The sequence below is a fragment of the Dendropsophus ebraccatus genome, chromosome 3 (genome assembly GCF_027789765.1).
Source record: "Dendropsophus ebraccatus isolate aDenEbr1 chromosome 3, aDenEbr1.pat, whole genome shotgun sequence".
In the NCBI taxonomy this organism is placed as follows: Eukaryota; Metazoa; Chordata; class Amphibia; order Anura; family Hylidae; genus Dendropsophus; species Dendropsophus ebraccatus.
In genome coordinates this window covers 102,649,139-102,667,517 of record NC_091456.1, presented here as the reverse complement: position 1 = coordinate 102,667,517, position 18,379 = coordinate 102,649,139, and the positions used below count along the sequence as shown (strand labels likewise).

The 18,379-nt window shown below is 41.5% G+C and overlaps 1 protein-coding gene across 1 annotated transcript; it reads left to right on the top strand.

The window, feature by feature from the left end:
- The first annotated feature begins 33 nt into the window (after positions 1–33).
- MED16 (mediator complex subunit 16) lies at positions 34–16,896 on the top strand. The gene is made up of 15 exons (XM_069962391.1): positions 34–141; positions 301–472; positions 2,493–2,600; positions 2,758–2,927; positions 3,019–3,450; positions 4,847–4,952; positions 5,766–5,921; positions 6,052–6,260; positions 6,952–7,158; positions 8,650–8,860; positions 8,954–9,087; positions 11,997–12,189; positions 14,812–15,025; positions 15,417–15,500; positions 16,580–16,896. Exons 2-15 carry the CDS (start codon positions 337–339, stop codon positions 16,704–16,706), a joined length of 2,487 nt encoding a protein of 828 aa, XP_069818492.1. The 5' UTR covers positions 34–141; positions 301–336; the 3' UTR covers positions 16,707–16,896.
- The last annotated feature ends 1,483 nt before the right edge of the window (positions 16,897–18,379 follow it).

The following is an 18,379-nucleotide window of genomic DNA, read 5'->3' as shown; positions in this document are numbered from 1 at the left end:
TTTCCAGGTATTTCACTTTAAATACTAAAATGTATAGGCGACAAGAACGCCGGGGCTTTTCTACTGCATCATGGGAAGGAGCCGTATGCAAAGATCTCTGACGTCATCGGCAAGCGACGCCGCTCAGCTGCAGCCTGCTCGGTGAGTTGTTGATCTTGTGTTATATTTCCCGGTCCAGGCACCGGACAGCGTTCTCCGCTTGTAGTTATTACGCAGTGCTGTCTATGTCTCTGTATCCGCCCGCTTTATTCTTATTATGAGTGTAAGGCATGCTCACGTGATCGTCTCCCCATTGTCCAGGTCACGGCTCTCCCACCCGGCGGGCAGACGGGCACCATGGACGTGGCGTACATCTGTGAGTGGGATAGGAAACCCCGGACCAGCCACTGCCCCTCCATCCCGCTGGTGTGTGCCTGGTCCTGCCGCAACCTGATCGCCTTCACTACGGACCAGCGCAATGAAGAGGAGAAAGGTAGTGTATACACGTATGACGTCATCCATGCAGGCGTGATGTCAGAACTTAGATTTTTCATCCCGTTGTTTTGAGGTAAACCAAGACTGATACACGATGCATTGCTGATCTGTACAATGCTGCATGGGTGGCTTCTCTTTATCCCTCAGGTATTGGCAGGCAGATGTACTTACATGGGTCACGTGATATTGCCCATAGCACCCTATAGTCCAGCTTTATATTGTCCAGTGAAAGGGGAAGTCCACACAGGGCTGCAACACGCTGTCATTCATACTGAGCGCCGTGTATAGTATAGAGCACATATAGTATGTTTAGTATTAGTTGTGACACCACTTTCATGCTGCCGGAACCATCAGAGCAGCTGGCTGTAGAGACCTCCCAACTCTATTGAAACTGACAGCATGGTTAAGCCACCGTTCCGCCTCTTCCTGCTGTCAGTCATTCTGGAGGAGGCAGGACGGCGGCCCGAAGATACAGCACCTGCTGGAGGGGCACACAGTGTCATAGACACACCTCTGTGACCCTGTCAGCCTGGGACAAGCCAGATCACTGAGCAGAGAGGGAGGTAGCGAGCCACTGCTCATGTGATCGGGAGACTGGCAGCACAGATATATGCACATCCGTGCCAGTGCTAGAGGGGTCTGGCAGCAGCTTTCTCCACAAAGGGAACATATGCATGCTTGGCGCAGCGTACTTGTGTGTGGGGATTGCGAGAGACATCCGTCAGCCAAACACTGGTGGCAATCTCTCTTATGTGCGTGGCAAAAAATGTAGAAAAGCTATTTTACATTCCCTCTTTACATTGAGATTTTTCCTTTAGTTTAATGAAGACAAATCCTGTGCTCAGCTTCATCTTTATAAAACAGATATGTGATTTGGCTTTGACTATTTTTATCTATTTTTGAGTAAAGTTGCACTCTGCTGAATAGAGCGCCGGCAGTATGGTAAGCAAAGACTGTATATGGACTATTCTGTTGGGAATGCCCTGTCCATATACCCTATTATTTAACATATAGACATCATACAGATGGCCTCACCAGAGCCCAGTTTAAAAGCAGCTTCCACTCTATAGAGAGTTGACCATGGATTTAAAGAGAACTTGCCATGCAGTCCTTGCTGAGGGTAGCATGACAAAGTGACCCATGGTTTCTAATGACCTTTCACCTATAGAGACTGCAGTGTGCATAGCGGGAGACAAGTGGCCACTGGCCCTGCCCACCTCCCAATGACTGACACAGTGCATAGAAGGTGCATGCCCCAGTTGTGCTACACTCAACCTTTCTTGGTTGCTCATTTTTTTGGAACAGGTGTAATGAAGTACCTAGGAGAAATGTCCGACCACATGGAGGTAACCAGGAATCTTAGCTGATTTACAGGTGGCCATAAACTTACTGCTGAAAGATGGTTATATTTATTTACTGTTTATTATCTTATAATTATTATATAACTATTTATTATATTTTATAAATGACAATTCTTTAGGCTACCACCATTCATCATGTAGAAATTTTTCAGTGGAGTAATTAAAAAAAGTATCCATAATGAAATCTGCAAGGATCTTGTTTTTGGTTTCAGTGTGGATTTTTGCAACTGATTCACCTGCTTGCATTGTAACAAATCAAATCCACTGTAAAACTTTGCCATACTTCGCAAAAGATAGGACATACTGCAGATTTCTTTTCCACTGTAAGGGTATGTTCACATTGCGGAATTGACGACATGTCAGTTCTTTGGGCAGACAGTGGAATTTGCCGGCAAATATGGGATCTATGGGATGAGCAGAACTTCAAGCGGAGGCCTGAAGTCTCTGCTCGTATTCCACAATGTGAACATACCCTGACTGTATGCAGTATCAGTGCTAGCATAGACTGTCAAGGCAGGGTGCACAGGATAATGGAGAAGGGAAGGGTACGTGTCATCACTAAACATGCTATTCTACCCTCTACCTAATGGCCGCCAAGGGCCCTGACAGGCTCCATTTAAGTCAGCTGTCTTTTTTTTTTTTTTCCCCCCTTTGAAGATCTTACCCACATGATTCACATCCTGGACACAGAACATCCTTGGGATGTCTACTCGATTAATTCTGGCCACAAGGAAGTTATCACCAGCTTGGAATGGGACCAGTCTGGTAAGTATTGGCAAGAGCCTGGCTATGTTGTTACCTTTCTGAAAAGTGAATGGGTTAGGAAAACCTAACAGAACCATGCTCAGTAAATTTAATTCTTTTATTCTAATCCCTGGCAATCTACTCACTCCATGTTGTTTTTTTGTGTCCTGTTTCATAGGTTCTCGCCTTCTTTCCGCTGATGCAGATGGCCGGATAAAATGTTGGGGTATGACTGACCACTTAGCAAATAGCTGGCAAAGCTTAGTGGGAAGTGAAGTTGATGGTGACCCCATTGTCGCTCTTTCGTGGCTCCATAATGGGGTGAAATTGGCACTCCATGTAGAGAAGGTCAGTGGGATTGTTTGTTCTAAGAGTTTATTTATGAAGAGTATTTGCTTTGCTTAATCTCGCGCTTACAGTTTTTATTCTCTTCTACCAGTCTGGAGTTTCCAGCTTTGGAGAAAAATTCTCTCGTGTAAAGTTTTCCCCATCTCTTACCTTGTTTGGAGGAAAACCTATGGAAGGTTGGATTGCTGTTACTGTCAGTGGATTGGTGACTGTGTCTTTGCTGAAGCCCAACGGACAAGTGTTGACTGCTACAGAAAGTCTGTGCCGCCTTCGATGCAGGGTGGCACTGGCTGACATTGCCTTTACAGGTGGTGGTAACATTGTTGTAGCTACATGTGATGGAAGCAGTACCTCCCCAGTGCAGTTCTATAAAGTCTGTGTTTCTGTTGTGAGTGAGAAGTGCAAGATTGACACAGAGATCCTACCATCCCTCTTCATGCGCTGCACCACAGATCCTGCCCGCAAGGACAAGTTTCCAGCAGTGACACATCTCAAGTTCCTTGCTCGAGATATGTCTGAGCAGGTAAATGCAAAGACCAACCCAGTCAGTGCTGATTTCTACAAAATAATCCTACTAATGGCTTAAAAAGGAGTAGAAGTGTAGAGAAGGCGGCCATAGCAACCAGTGAGATGACTTCTTTCATTTTCTGAACTGACTTTGGATGTGATTGATTTCTATACACAACTTCTCAACTAAAATGATAAGGGGTATGGTGGATCTTAGTTTTAGGCAAAGGTGAAAATAATTATTTACTTGGTCTTAACTTTAACCTTTTTTTTTCCACACCGAACATTTTTCTTTTTAATCAATGCATGACAGAAAGTGCCAGAGGTTTTTTATTATTTTTTTTTTAATCTCAAGTCTTCCAGTATTTATCATCTTCTGTATGTCCTGCAGGAGGTGGTATTCTTTCCAGTCTGGAGAGCCGCAGAGGATTTCTATAGGAATTTGCTGCTGTTCTGAAGAGTTCCTGACATGGACAAAAGTAGCAGCAGAGAGCACTGTGTCAGACTGGAGAGAATACACCACTTCCTGCAGGACATACAGTAGCTGATAAGTACTGGAAGACTAGATTTTTTTTTAATAGAAGTAAATTACAAATCTCTGGCACCTTCTGCCACCGTTTGATTTAAAACATTTTTTTTTTGTGAACTACCCCTTTTAAGTATATAAAAGGCCCCTACAAGAAATATGGTGAAAAGATGTTCCAGTTAAATGCCCCCCACCCCAAAGACAAGGGAGCACTTCCTCTGCCTGGGAAAAAAAGGTTAAGTCTCTGTTTGTAACATGGGAGCTGTTATTTTGTGAAAAGGTCTACCTCAGGAGCTGGTCAGGTGTTAAGAGAAACTAAAAAGCGTAAAGTACCTGTCGCTAATAATAACCTTTGACATGTCAGAAATTATTGATCACAGCAGGTCTCACTGCCTGGATCAATTCTGATCAGAAAATATAGGCGGGGAGATATTGCAGCAGCAGGATCAACTTCCTGCCCCAGTCCATCGACATTCTCATTGTCAGTCTATGAGAAATGTCGATGTAATGAGCGGCTGGCCAAGAGGATTGTGCTGCCGCCATCCATCCCCAGCTATATCCATTGATAAAAGTGAGTCTCGTTGTGATTAATAACTTTTGGCATATGTCAAAAGTTCTTTTTGGTGACAGTGCCCATGTAAAAAGAAGTAGGAATATGGAATCACATTTCTATGTGTATGTTGGTCCAGCCAGATCATCACAGTTTTAAAGTATATTGGTTTATGTGCTATGCCTTTTCCGCTTTATCAGTGTTGGGAAAAGTGTTATAAAATTTAGCATAACCCTTTCATGCACAACCTCTCCCCTTTGAACAGGTTTCATCCATGCTATTTCATACATAGTAAGTGTGATACACAGTGATGGTGTGTTGTATTTTTTTTGCTAGGTGCTCCTCTGTGCTTCTAATCAGTGTTCCAGTGTAGCAGAGTGCTGGTCACTAAGAAAAGAAGGGCTTCCTCTGAATAATATCTTCCAGCAGTTGTCCCCTGGAGGTAAGTAGTACTTCCACGAGATGTCCATGTAATGCAGTATATGGACACAGATTATAGTGTTCTGTTACGCTGCACTATGTTGAATTGAAGAATGGGAGGGTTGGAAAGTTGTTCTGTTGACTTCACTGAGTAACTGCTTCTTAGAAGGACTGTCTTCTAGGGCAGTGATTTTCAACCAGTGTGCCGCGACACATGGTCAGGTGTGCCGCGGGGAAAGTTCCCCAAACTTTGATGCCCCTGTGAAACAGGAGAAAACCATGGGGGAGAGAAACATGCGGATGGGGGAGAGAAACAGCGGAGAGAAGCAGGGGGGAGAGAAGTTTGGTGGAGAGAAGCAGGGGGGAGAGAAGCACAGGAGAGAAGCAGGGGGGAGAGAAGCACAGGAGAGAAGCAGGGGGGAGAAGTATGGTGGAGAGAAGCACAGGAGAGAAGCAGGGGGGAGAAGTATGGTGGAGAGAAGCACAGGAGAGAAGCAGGGGGGAGAAGTATGGTGGAGAGAAGCACAGGAGAGAAGTAGGGGGGAGAAGTATGGTGGAGAGAAGCACAGGGGGGAGAAGAAAACAGGCGTGAGTATAAATACATTTAGAATCTATATTATTAACTATATGTATAATATGTACTGTTTTAGTGTCATTTTGTGCCATTTTAGTTGGTGGTGTGCCCCGGGATTTTTTAAGTATAAAAAGTGTGCCGCGGCTCAAAAAAGGTTGAAAATCACTGTTCTAGGGCATGTATAATGTAAAGTTTGTCCACTGGTAATTCTATATTTTATTTTCCCTTTTATCACTTTGCCTTATAACTTTTGTCTTGCAGTAAGTGAGAAGCAACCAATGATCTTGAAATGGCGAATACTATCTGCTACCAATGAGCTGGAGCGTGTGTCAGCCGTGGCTTTGCCTAAATTACCAATTTCCCTTACTAACACAGACATCAAAGTTGCAAACGATACTAAGTTCTACCCTGGTTTAGGTATGATATTTCTAATCTTCTGTAAGGTTCAGATGACATTTTTTTAATGTATTGAAGATTAAAATTTTTTAGTAGGTTATTTGTATGTGTACAAGCTTTTATAACAAATAGACTTTAATCCCATTTGCAGGCCTTGCTCTGGCATTCCATGATGGCAATGTGCATATTGTGCACAGACTATCTTTGCAGACAATGGCGGTCTTATTTGGCTCATCTATGCGCCCATCTGAAGAACCCAGCTTAAAACGCCAGCGATCACCAACCCCATGCGTACACTTTAAAGCTTTACAGATGTCTTGGACCTCTCTTGCTTTAGTTGGCTTGGACACTCAGGGAAAGGTTAGTGGAATGAAAATGTGGGACGTAAGTGTGGCCTGTTAATAAAAAGGCATATCCCAGTAATGGTAATTCATATCCCAGTTTTAGTGGTTGCTGGTCACAGGATATTTAAATACAGGTCCCTCTTCTGGGACCCACCCTGTGTAGAGAACAAGGGTCCCACCTAATGAGGGTGCTGTTGCATCCAGACAATGAATGAATATATTGGTATCTGTGCATGTTTTAGCACTTTCTCCATTCACTTTCAAGAGAGTTACAGAAACAGCTGAAATGTCTGTAATAGGAATACTATTAAAACTGAACTTTTATTTTCTAAAGTAATAACCTATCAAATGGATTCAAATTCTACTTTAGCTCGTACCGAAAATATTACTGCCACACACATCATTGCAGCCAGAACTTGGTGTTGCTGCTTTAAGCATGGTGAACCCAAGTGCTCACCAAATTATTGGACAACCTCAAGTGCTAGTAGCTTGACACTTCCCTAAAATTGTGTCTCATCCTTTTGGTTTCCCTAGAGAGAGGCCACCAATGAAGTACAACAACCAGTCGGCTCAAACAATAGCTGTATTGTTCATGTGGCCTATGTCTTTTGCACATGTGTAGAATAAGCATAGGCATCGTTACAGTTCCCCAATTTTTTATTTTTTATGTATTTTTTATCATTTACTTGAGAGTTCTGTTTTTACAGCTCAGTATGCTGAGGGTCTCTCCTTCAATGGGACATGCACTTGATATGACTACATCGCTACGTCATCTTCTGTTCCTTCTTGAATACTGCATGGTGACAGGCTACGACTGGTGGGACATTCTGCTTCACGTGCAGCCAAACATGGTTCACAATTTGGTTGAGAAGCTGCATGAGGAGTACACCAAGCAAAATGCTGCACTGCAACAGGTGAGAGCTGTCACTGCAATTCTACATCTCTGTACACTTTCTCTAAAAGTTGGTGTGGCTTATTGATTTGCTATAATTTACACCAGAAATTGTAGTTGAAATTTAGGCTGCCATAGATTTCAGCTTGTTGTGCGCTAACCGCCACATGTGCAACAGTTTAGGAAACTAGTGCTGCAATATCTAGTGGTTGTCAGTCAAATTGGGAAGACAGATGCTGAAAAAAAAAGTAAAATGTAATGACATATCTCCTTCTTGCTGAATGAATGTCTGGCTTTATCTCAAGAAGTTACATTACAAACTGCATGCGTGTTTCCACTCTTAGTGTATATATTTACTCATATAGCATCTGCTGTGTTCACCCTTTAGGATACGTTCATACTTATTAAAAGGGTTTTTCTGATTTAACCCCACAGTATAGGGGACAAGTATGAGATCGCAGGAAGTAAGACCTCCGTGCACCCTGGGGATCTCTCTATTAGTGACCTGGCTCCTCTGTTATGAATCGAGCCATGGCTCTATTCATTCTGTATGGAGCCGCCAGAGAGAGCAAAGGGCCAATAGAGAGATCCTCAGAGGGCACAGAGGTCATTACCTCCACAATCTCATAGGGGACAAGTATTTTTAAATTGGAAAACCCTTTTAAGAGGTTACCCAGCGAAAATCTTTTTCTTTCAAATCAACTGGTGCCAGAAAGTTATATAGATTTGTAATTTACTTCTATTAAAAAATCTCAAGTCTTCCCATACTTATTAGATCCTGTATGTCCTGCAGGAAATGTTGTTTTATTTTCAGTCTGACACACTGTCTCTGCTGACATCTCTGGCCGAGACAGGAACTCTTGTCTCAGTCCTGTCTTGGCCAGAGATGTCAGCAGAGAGCACTGTGTCAGACTGAAAATAAAACAACATTTCCTGCATGACATTTAGGAGCTAACAAGTATGGGAAGGCTTGAGATTTTTTAATAGAAGTAAATTACAAATCTATATAACTTTTTGATACCAGTTGATTTCACCCTGTGAATTTGATACTGCTCGTTTAAGCACTTGTAAATGTACATTTAGGTACATTAACATGTACAGGGTTGGCTGCATATTTTATGTCGTTTTCAATCATATAGTTACATTATGTGCAACAGATCCTGAAAATGAATATACACTTAAAGGAAGACTGACAGCACATATATACATGTGTATTATTTGATATGGCTGGAAAGCAGGCTGTCTCTGTGACGCTATGCTCCAACAATAAATAGAATGCTTGCTTTAGGAGTAACTGGTAACTTTTAGCACACATATATATGCATATATGTGCAGTCAGTTTCACTTTAAGGACCTTCCACAACCTTTTCCTTCTGATAATAAATTCAGTCGTCTGACACCTTGATAGAGATAGATATAGATATCTCTTTTTTCATATATTTATTTATTTATTTATTTATGTACATACAGAAGGATATCTGAGAAAAACAAATAACAATTGTTAACCCTTTAGGTCCTTTCTACCAGGATTCTGTCCATGAAAGCATCACTTTGTAAATTGTCACCAAGCACAATCACTCGTGTCTGTGACTACCATGCCAAATTGTTCCTCATCTCCATCAGCTGTACCCTAAAGTCTTTACTTCGGCCACATGTTCTCAACACACCTGACAAAAGTCCAGGAGACCGGCTTACTGAGATCTGCAATAAGTTTCCTGACACAGGTACAGTAAGTGTGTGGTAGCATGCTGTTACATTTGTGCAAGTAAGTCCAGTCCTTGGTATAAATGAATCTAAGTAAATCTATTTGTCTTTAGATATAGACAAGGTCATGATTAACTTGAAGACAGAAGAGTTTGTTCTTGACATGCCAACTCTTCAGTCTCTACAGCAGCTTATCCAGTGGATTGGTGATTTTGTGTTGTATCTACTGGCAAGCCTTCCTAACCAGGTAATTTTGTCCTCAAGGAACTTATTAAGTGTATACCTTCAGATCTCTTGACAATAATCATTTGACATATATTAATGCATCTGCTTATACTTTTTAATATGCTTTGTGTTTGTTCAGATATACTAGACTTTGGGTGATGCAGGCCCTCAGTCCACACTGTAGTGAGGATTACATAGCCGTCAATTTTTTTTTTATGAACATGCTATAGGTGATGGTAATATGCTTTTTTCTTTCTTTAATTTGGTGGTTTAATTTTGTTTATCCATTTTAAAGTCTTTTCATGAAGATCACTTTCTTGTTTGAGCCTAAAGACTGTATTAGCACAAGCGACGTTGTGAACAAGTGCCAATAACCTAGATCAGGCGGCCGTGGGGGCTGCCCAGTAGGGCTGCATGCCGCTGTTACTATGGGGCGGTATTCATACTGGGCTCTGCTGTGCCTCCTGGCTTCTGCACACAGGCTGCATCTCTTTACTAGTTGCTTCTTGTCGTGGTACAATCTCCAAATCGGTCGCCTGCTGTGTATGGAAAAGCTCAGATTCCGCTGTCATCTACACAGTTAAACCAGCAATTAGATGCCACTGTAAAAGTGACGGCGGCATCCGAGCTGTTCCATACGCAACAGATGACTGATTTAGAGATTGTACCGCAAGTAGTGAGGAGATGCGGCCTGTGCAGGGGCCGGGAGTCACAGACCGGGGAGGGGGGTTGGTGGTCAGAGCCGGGGACTGTACGGAGAGGTGATGAAAACTCCACTACTACTATCCCCAATATACTATACTAGTGCAATGTGTCAGCCCTAGTATAGTATATTGCGCATAGTAGTTGTATGGCTGACATAGCACTAGTATAGTTTATTGGTCATAGTAGTGGTATGGTTGTGTTAGCACTAGTACAGTATATTGGGCATAGTAGTTGTATGGCTATGTGTCAGCCATACAACTACTATCCCCAAAATACTATACTGTGTGTCAGCCATACAACTACTATCCCCAATATACTATACTGTGTGTCAGCCATACTGCTACTAACCCCAACTACTATAATAAAAACAAAAAAGAAAAAAAAATGGCGTAATGTGTAATTGCATTATTAAATTATCACCTTCCCGATCTTGCATGTTATACAGTGTTTGCGCCAAATAAAGAAAATCCAAAGTAATATATGCACACATGGTACCAATCAAAGCTGCAGATCATGGCACACAAAAATGACTCTCAGACAGCCCTACAGTTATGGGATAAAAAAATGTTATGGGAATAAGAACTGAGCAATTTTAAGCAGATATCTAAAAAAAAAAAAGTTACTTTTGTTACATTTGTGAAATGTGAGTTGTAAATTAAAATGAACATATATTGTACCATTGTAATAGTACGGACCTAAAGAATATAGATAACGTCAGGTTTACTACATAGTCAACAGTGTAAAAATCTGAAAGCACTATATCTGCACGTTAAGTATCGGGTATTGAAATAAAAAAGTTGGTATTTGTATCGAACTCAAAATTCTGGTATCGTGACATCACTAGTTGTTGTGAGTAATTCACACTGACCATCCCCTGCCTCCTTTTCCTTGCTTCCATCAGGTCTCTATAACATTTATACTGCTGTCTCTGCTTTAAGAATGCCTCAGGTAGTTATGACTTATACAGCATTTGATTGTTAGTTTGATTGGTCACCCTATAAGGACTTAGTCCTGTGCTGCGATCTGGAAGTGGCTGGGACTATGTGGCCAGGAGAAGAAGGCAGGGTAGTCCTGGCCACTTCTGGTGAACAATAAAGCAGGTCAGCACGGGGGAATAGGTGAGTAGTAGATGGGATGACAGGAGAGCACATCATGTGCTCCTGTCATCTCTGCAGCCGGGCAGCGTGTGCTCCTTAGGGAGATCTGTGCCTGACAAGGTAGGTTATTAGCCCCTGTAATATAGACCTTTTAAAGAGGGCTCCCATCACCCCGCTCGAGCCCCTCCTACTTACTTGATTGCCGCTGAGATGAGTCCCGCGCTCATAGAGAATGAATGGAGCGTCTGACTCACCATTCATTCTCTATGCGCGTCGGACACTTCTCAGCGGCGCGATTAAGTAAGTATGAGGGGCTCTTGCAGGGGGTCGGGAGCTTGTCACCCCGACATCGGGGGTGACAGGTCCTCTTTAAGGTGCCTATACACCTTTAGTAACACTCCTGGCTTCCCCATACATATGAACTTTCAGCATTGCCAAATGTTCCTGTGTTTTCTGCTGGGATAGTACTCTAATGCCAGCTTATGGGTCAGAGAACAAAAAAACTGAAAATCCATCACACCTGACCCCACTTTCCACTGATCTGTGCCCTCATATACATTTTAATATAAAACAAATGGGGAAATTAGCAGCTGGAGCGTCCTCCAATCATGATGCTGTCATAAAGGACCTGTGGAAAGTAAATTAACAGTAAGAATAATTCTCTATTTCTATCTGTCCCTTGCTGAGTTATATGCTTTAGGGGTTTTATGCAAGGTGGGAGAGAGAGCCCATGATGCTTTCCTCAGGGCTGCAGAAGCCTAGCAACATTTATCCCCATTCAGGCTTTATCTCCTAATTTGCATTAAACTGTTAAAGCCTATATCTCACCCCTGGAATGACAGATTGAAATAAGAGTTATATCTCCTGACTCAGGGTAAGAAGCCCTGTTGTAGACTACCTTTACTTTAATTGGCAAAAAGAAAAAAATACTAACGTGTTTGCTTTAAAATATTGCAAACATTGTAATTACATTTTACAGTAATATAATAGAAAGGAAAGATAGAGCTTAACTTTTTCTGCTTTTGTCATTTTCCATCTTCTCAGTCAGGATATCCACATTTATGGGAAAAGATTTGTTATGTGATTGTGATTGGCAGTAGTTTGACATAATCAGCCTTGTATTCAACAGGGTTCGTCTTTCCGTCCTGGACACAGCTTTTTGCGTGATGGGGCATCGCTGGGTACTCTGCGTGAAATGATGGTGATGATCCGAATTTGGGGTCTTCTGAAACCTAGCTGCCTTCCAGTGTACACAGCCACATCAGATACACAGGATAGCATGTCTCTACTTTTCCGTCTGCTAACTCGTCTCTGGATGTGCTGTAAGGAATTTTAAGCGTGTAAAATATCCTATTGTGTCTATTGTGTCTATTTTTGTTGTTTTCCAACATAATAATTCTAATACATAAAAAATGGGATACTGCAATGGGAAAAATATTTCCCTTACTAAGCCTGTCAGAAGTCTTTTGGAGACATTTTGTATTAAGAGACACCACATAGGTCCACCTATAAAGATGCCCATACTTGTATTAATGGGGCACCCTAGCCCATCTTACTTCCCGAGTATCTCTGCCACCAGAAGTGTGACATCACAGAACCGCTGCATTCCAGCACCAACAGGAAGAGCCGCCCACTGCAGCTGACATCACGGCACAGAATGGCAGCGCTGGGACGCATCTATGCTGTGATGTCACACTTCCAGCAGCAGACCTGCTCAGGAAGTAAGATGGGCCGGAGTATCCCTTTAATGCCACTGGACACTGGTTTATTCTTTATGGCTCTGCTACTAATATGATCGGATATAAAGTATCTAATTAGTGCCAGCAAGATTGATAACTATTTCCACCCTCGAAAGTTATTTTTGTCCTGCTGTATATGCAGTTACATCCAGCTTTAAAAGAGAAAAAATATTGGTATGCTACTAGTTTAATGAGGTCAAATGACATACATATGCTGGATAAAACTGGTGTGTAAATAGCCATTGGTACCACAAGCTTTAAAGAATAATCTGTTACTGAATTCAGCATCCCAGCATCGTCCTAGACCCCAAGTCCCATAGATCCCATTCACTCTCAGCGTTTGGCCCAGTGACAAAGGAAGAAATCTCCGAGCTCCTCTGCTCCTCTCATCCTACAACCTGCCCTAGTGACCCTATTCCATCACACCTTCAGTCTCTCTCTCTTGCTGTCACTTCTCATCTCACTAAAATATTCAACCTCACATATTGTGTAATAACCCCACTACTGAAAAAAACATCTCTAGACCCAATCTGTGCATCTAACCATCTCTTATCTCCCTTCATCTCTAAACTCCTGGAACATTTGGTCTATTCTTGCCTAACCCGATGTCTTGCTAACAACTCTTCTGAATGCTCCACTTTCTTAGCCTCAAGGACTCGCATCCCCATTGATTTAGATTTTGAAAGTTATAACTGCCCATTTAATAGTAATGATGTTATAAAAAGATGCTGTTAAGACAACCATAGAAACTTACAATGTCAATTCCCCAGCAAAGTATTTAAAGGGGTATTCCAGCAAATATTTTATTATTAACGACTTCTTTCTGCTGCCATCAATGGCTGTGTTTGCATCTGCAGGGCTGCGCAAGCATATTAGCATTAAAACAGACATTATTCTTGGCAAATATATTCACCAAATATTAGCATTTGCAATGTGCACTCTGTGTTCACGCCTGTAGCGCTAGTAACACAGACGGCTGTAATGAAGTTTAATTTCTATTCTTGTGCTAGTATGCATTAGAATGAACATTAGGGGAGTCTCTGTATTGCTAACACTGCATGCAGGAGTGCTAGTGATATCTTTAACTCTGCCAGGACAAGTGCAACCTTGCAGTTCCCAACACAGCCATTGGTGGCAGTAGAGGGGGCCATATCACCCCTTATTGCTGCCAGTCAATGTATAAATGTAAAAAAAAAAAGTTTAGATTTTTCTTTAATAGAGGTACATATATTACAAAAGTATATAAAAATGTAAAAATAATCATTTTTAGTCACTATAAATCCCCCTAAGGGTATATGCACACAGATTAATTCTGGCGGAAAACTCGTGCTTCCCTCTCTGGCGGCTCCATGAACTCTCTATTCTATGGACGGCTGTATCTGCCCAAGCATATAATGGACCCTATGTGACAGGAGGAACGTCAAGTGGGAGCTATTCCGGATTCCACACTGAGTTTTCTGCCAGAATTACTCCGTGTGCATTTACCCTGAGGCTGGGTTCACACTACGTATATTTCAGTGAGTATTGTGGTCCTCATATTGCAACCAAAACCAGGAGTGGATTAAAAATACAGAAAGGATCTGTTCACACAATGGTGAAATTTAGTGGATGGTCGCCATATAACAGTAAATAACTGCCATTATTTCAATATAACAGCCGTTGTTTTAAAATAACAGCAAATATTTGCCATTAAATGGCGGCCATCCACTCAATTTCAACATTGTGTGAACAGAGCCTTTCTGTGTTTTCAATATACTCCTGGTTTTGGTTGCAATATGAGGACCACAATACTGACTGAAATATACGTAGTGTGAACCCAGCCTTAAAGTGTATATCATTTAAAGAAAAAGATTCCATCTGCACTTAAAAGGCTCTTGCTTCTTCACTACTTATTTGTTTATCACTAAGTGAAAACTGCCTACAGTAGAGTGAGTATGGGCTTACACTAACCATAAAAGCCTATGGACAGGAAGTGACGACAAGCAGACAGATAGTATGCAGGAATTCTGTCCAGAGAAAATGATGGATTCTCATGTTAGATAGCTCAGTGCTGGTCTGGGAACTTCTGAAGGTTTGCTACAGTGAGGTAGGATCTCAGTTTAGTGTGTATACAGTGTATGGGAGCCAGCACAGAGGATAGTCTGTATCCTCACTGCAGTTCCATTGAACTAAATGCACTCTGGAGCTAATAAGTTTTTCTTATAGGTCGTGATGAAAATCATCCATGTGAACCAGATGAGGCTTTGATAGATGAATGCTGCCTTCTACCTAGCCAATTTCTCATCCCTAACATGGACTGGTTGCCTCTTGGAAACGGGTTGATAAGCCGGCTGCAAAGCAAACTGCCTCTACGCCTGCAGTTTGGGAAACCGCCTGGGGCACCCAGCCATGCTTCTGTACAGTATGAGGCTTATACAAGGTAAGCCAGGACATAGCAGCTTATACATCTAAAGCCAATTTTTATATGGTATTATTACATAGGTATTTTTGTGTCTGTGTTTTGGATGCAAGTCCTGGCTTTAATGCTGGTCAGGTGACACGGACCGATAGCTGTAGTATGGGTATGAGTATGGGTCATCAGACCTGTGGTCAGACCAGGACTTTGTTAATCAGATAATACAGTACAGTAATACAATAGTGTGGGACCCGCCAAAGACTGATTAACCCCATGATTTATTTCACATGTTTGGTATTACCTATTTGTAAATGTCCAGTGCACAATGGAATACTACTTTTGCTATAGGCCAACACTACATGTTTTTGTGTGTGAAGTAATTTGGTTTTTTTTTTTTTTTTTTTTTTTTTTTTAGATCACCCAACCAACCAAAAATTGACCATTTAAGAAGACTGCATCTAGGAACCTTTCCCACTGAGGCCTGCAAATCCTGTACACGGTGAGTTTATTGTGACAAAGCTGTACCAAAGATTGTGAAAGCTGGTCACTCCTTCAGAGATTAGTACCAGTTTTATTTAATCTGGTTAGGGCTGTAGATACAGAGTAATATGATCTATAATCCTTGTATTTCTTTTTGGATTGGGACACTGATTGAAAAAGGGAAAAACACAAAAAGGGGCAAGTGGTTCCCTCTAACTTTGTCACAACTGGTAAGGTTCATGCCAGTGTGATTATTTAATTTGGCTTATAGCATTATCCTGAAGGGGTATAAATGCTGGAAGTTCTTATTCCTCAACTGCATGCTGACAACTTTTCTGAAGTCTATTTGATTTAACCTCCTACTAGCAGATATACCAAGGCCTGAAACAATACAAACTTCCCAACAAGGCTAGGAAGCTCGCCACACTGCAGCATCATTGTTAGTTAACACTTTCATGTCATACCTTTTTGAAACCTGTGTGTGTCTTCGTTTGATTGAAAATAATGCTTTTATTCAGTGGTGGTTAGTGTCTGAGATGTGACCCAGGGCCCCCTGTGCTCTGGGGCGAGGGCTGTATCCCCACCTCTGCCAGGCCCCTGCATAATGTGCTTACATGCTGGGCTCTGTCCATAGTTGGCACAGGCACAGTGAGATACTGAGGCCACAACCCCAGGCTCTCTGCACCTGTGCCATAAGATTGACAGAGCTAAGGGTCCATTTACAGAGAGAGATTATCTGACAGATAATCTGCCAAAGATTTGAAGCCAAAGCCAGAAACAGAATATAAACAGTGATCATGTCCTAAAGGAAAGCCTGAGATTTCTCCTTTTTTCAAATCCATTCCTGGCTTTGGCTTCAGATCTTTGGCAGATAATCTGTCAGATAGTCTTTCTGTGTAAACGGACCCTAAATTAGTACACTGTCTGTCATTCTGTTTATGCAGGAACACTGTCTCCTTGTAAAAGCTACATCACTTCATTTTTTTCTGGACTAATCCATAAGTAACTAATCCATAACTAAGTTCTGCCCTATTTTAGTTGCAACAAAAGCCACATTGTATAAATGGTACTTTTTTTTTTTTTTTTTGTGGTCCTAAGGTGCGGCTGTGTAACAATGCTGAAGTCTCCGAACAAAGCAATAGCAGTGAAGCAGTGGGAACAAAGATGGATTAAAACATGCCTATGTGGAGGACTATGGAGAAAAATGCCCCATACCTATTCATGACCTCTCAGTGTTCTAAAAATACAAAACAAAAAAACAGCTTGACTCTAGCACTTGTGTTTGACTGACCAAAGTCCATAATGTAAAGTTTTTCAATAATTTCTAATACATCGACCCAGGTTCAGTCCATTGCTGAGAGGCCACCCAATTGTAAATAGCTACCATATTAAAAATAAAACATTTTTTATATTTAGTCTCTGTTTAGTGTTTTCTAGAGGTTGATCAGAAACCATGCAGGGTATAGTGTAGTATAAAAAGCTTTGTTGTTTTATCTCACATTTCATGCAGTTGAGTTGCAGATTGCCGGCTTTATTGATTTCTAGTATTCCCTAAGGCCTCCATACACCTTCAGTTACTGATGGCCGAATGATTGTCCAGCTGTCCTCCCCATACAAAGTCACATTCATGTGTTCTCTTTGGGAAGGGGTAATCTGCAGTGAGAGTTCTCTTTTGCTGCTGCTTTTCTCTCTGAACAAAGGTGTCGACCATGATTTTTTTTCAGCACATCCGACCTCTCTCATCGCCAACAACATCTGTCTGTGGTCGTTCAGAACATGAGCGGCAGGTGTATGGGGACCTTAAGTGTACATTAAGATGGATGCAACTGGTAAGCCCTTGCAGTTGACTGAAAAACAGTCCCCAAGAAGCTTTATATGAATAAGTGGTAGCACAAACAGCTGAGTTTAGAACGAAAACACTCTTTTAAATACATTATTATAATAGTTGCAACGTCTGAAGAGCAATGTGGGTCATGCATCCGCACAACTTATTTTTGAAGCGACTTTTAATTTTAAAGTACTCCCTTGAAAACTCTTCACTCCAAATCCACTAAATATTGAATGAACCAAGGGTAGTGATTCACCTTTCATTAAGAGGACCTGTAGTCAACACTCAAAAATTTGTGTTGTGTTTTTTGTTTTTGTTTTTTGTTTTTTTACATTAAATAGCCTAAGGTGCCCTGATTACACACTTTTTCCCAGTGTCTTGATACACTCTTCCATTCCCAAGATATGTGGATCTATAGTTTCTCTGACAGTGCAGTTAAGTCACATGGGTGTATATTGAAAGGGGTGGTGTCATGAAGCAAAGAAGGTAAAATTAGATGTGTTCCACATATATATGTAAAGGAGAACAAATATGCTGTTTTTAGTAAAGAAGCTTATATCACTGGACCCTTTTTCTTTGTGCATCTGATTTCTTCCTGGTTTCCTTTCTGAACTGTGACCCTGCAGTTGCCATGTAACATTTCAGACTCTTTTCCACTATTCCCCTTGCTGCATGGAGGAAAATTTCTATAAGTCAAGGAGTATGCGTTAGGAATATACATCGCTCAGTGTAAAACATTCTCATCTGCCTGTGTATAATCCCATCCATTACCTTATATTCACTCCTTTTATTAATACGAAGTTCATGACCATCTAATAAAGGGAGTGGCCACCATTTTACACTTTTAGTAAAACTTCAGTAATGTTTATGGTTGGACACTTTTAAGGAGGGGGTCTTCACTGTTGGCCTATTCTTTATTAACCTTGCCCCTTTACTGTGTAAATGTGGCCAACTTTTTTAATGCAATTGTCAGACAAATTATAAACCAAACATATGTCCAGAATGGAAGAGCAATGGGTGTAATCTGAGTGTAATATGGGTGTAATCAGAGCACCCTAAGCCATTTCATG

What these genes read in the sequence shown, in the direction of transcription:
- MED16 (XM_069962391.1), top strand. Translation starts at nt 337, where the DNA reads ATGGACGTGGCGTACATCTGTGAGTGGGATAGGAAACCCCGGACCAGC. An exon ending in CAATAAGTTTCCTGACACAG is followed by an intron (nt 8,861 to 8,953) that starts GTACAGTAAGTG and finishes ATTTGTCTTTAG; the next exon opens with ATATAGACAAGGTCATGATT. An exon ending in AACTCGTCTCTGGATGTGCT is followed by an intron (nt 12,190 to 14,811) that starts GTAAGGAATTTT and finishes TTTTTCTTATAG; the next exon opens with GTCGTGATGAAAATCATCCA.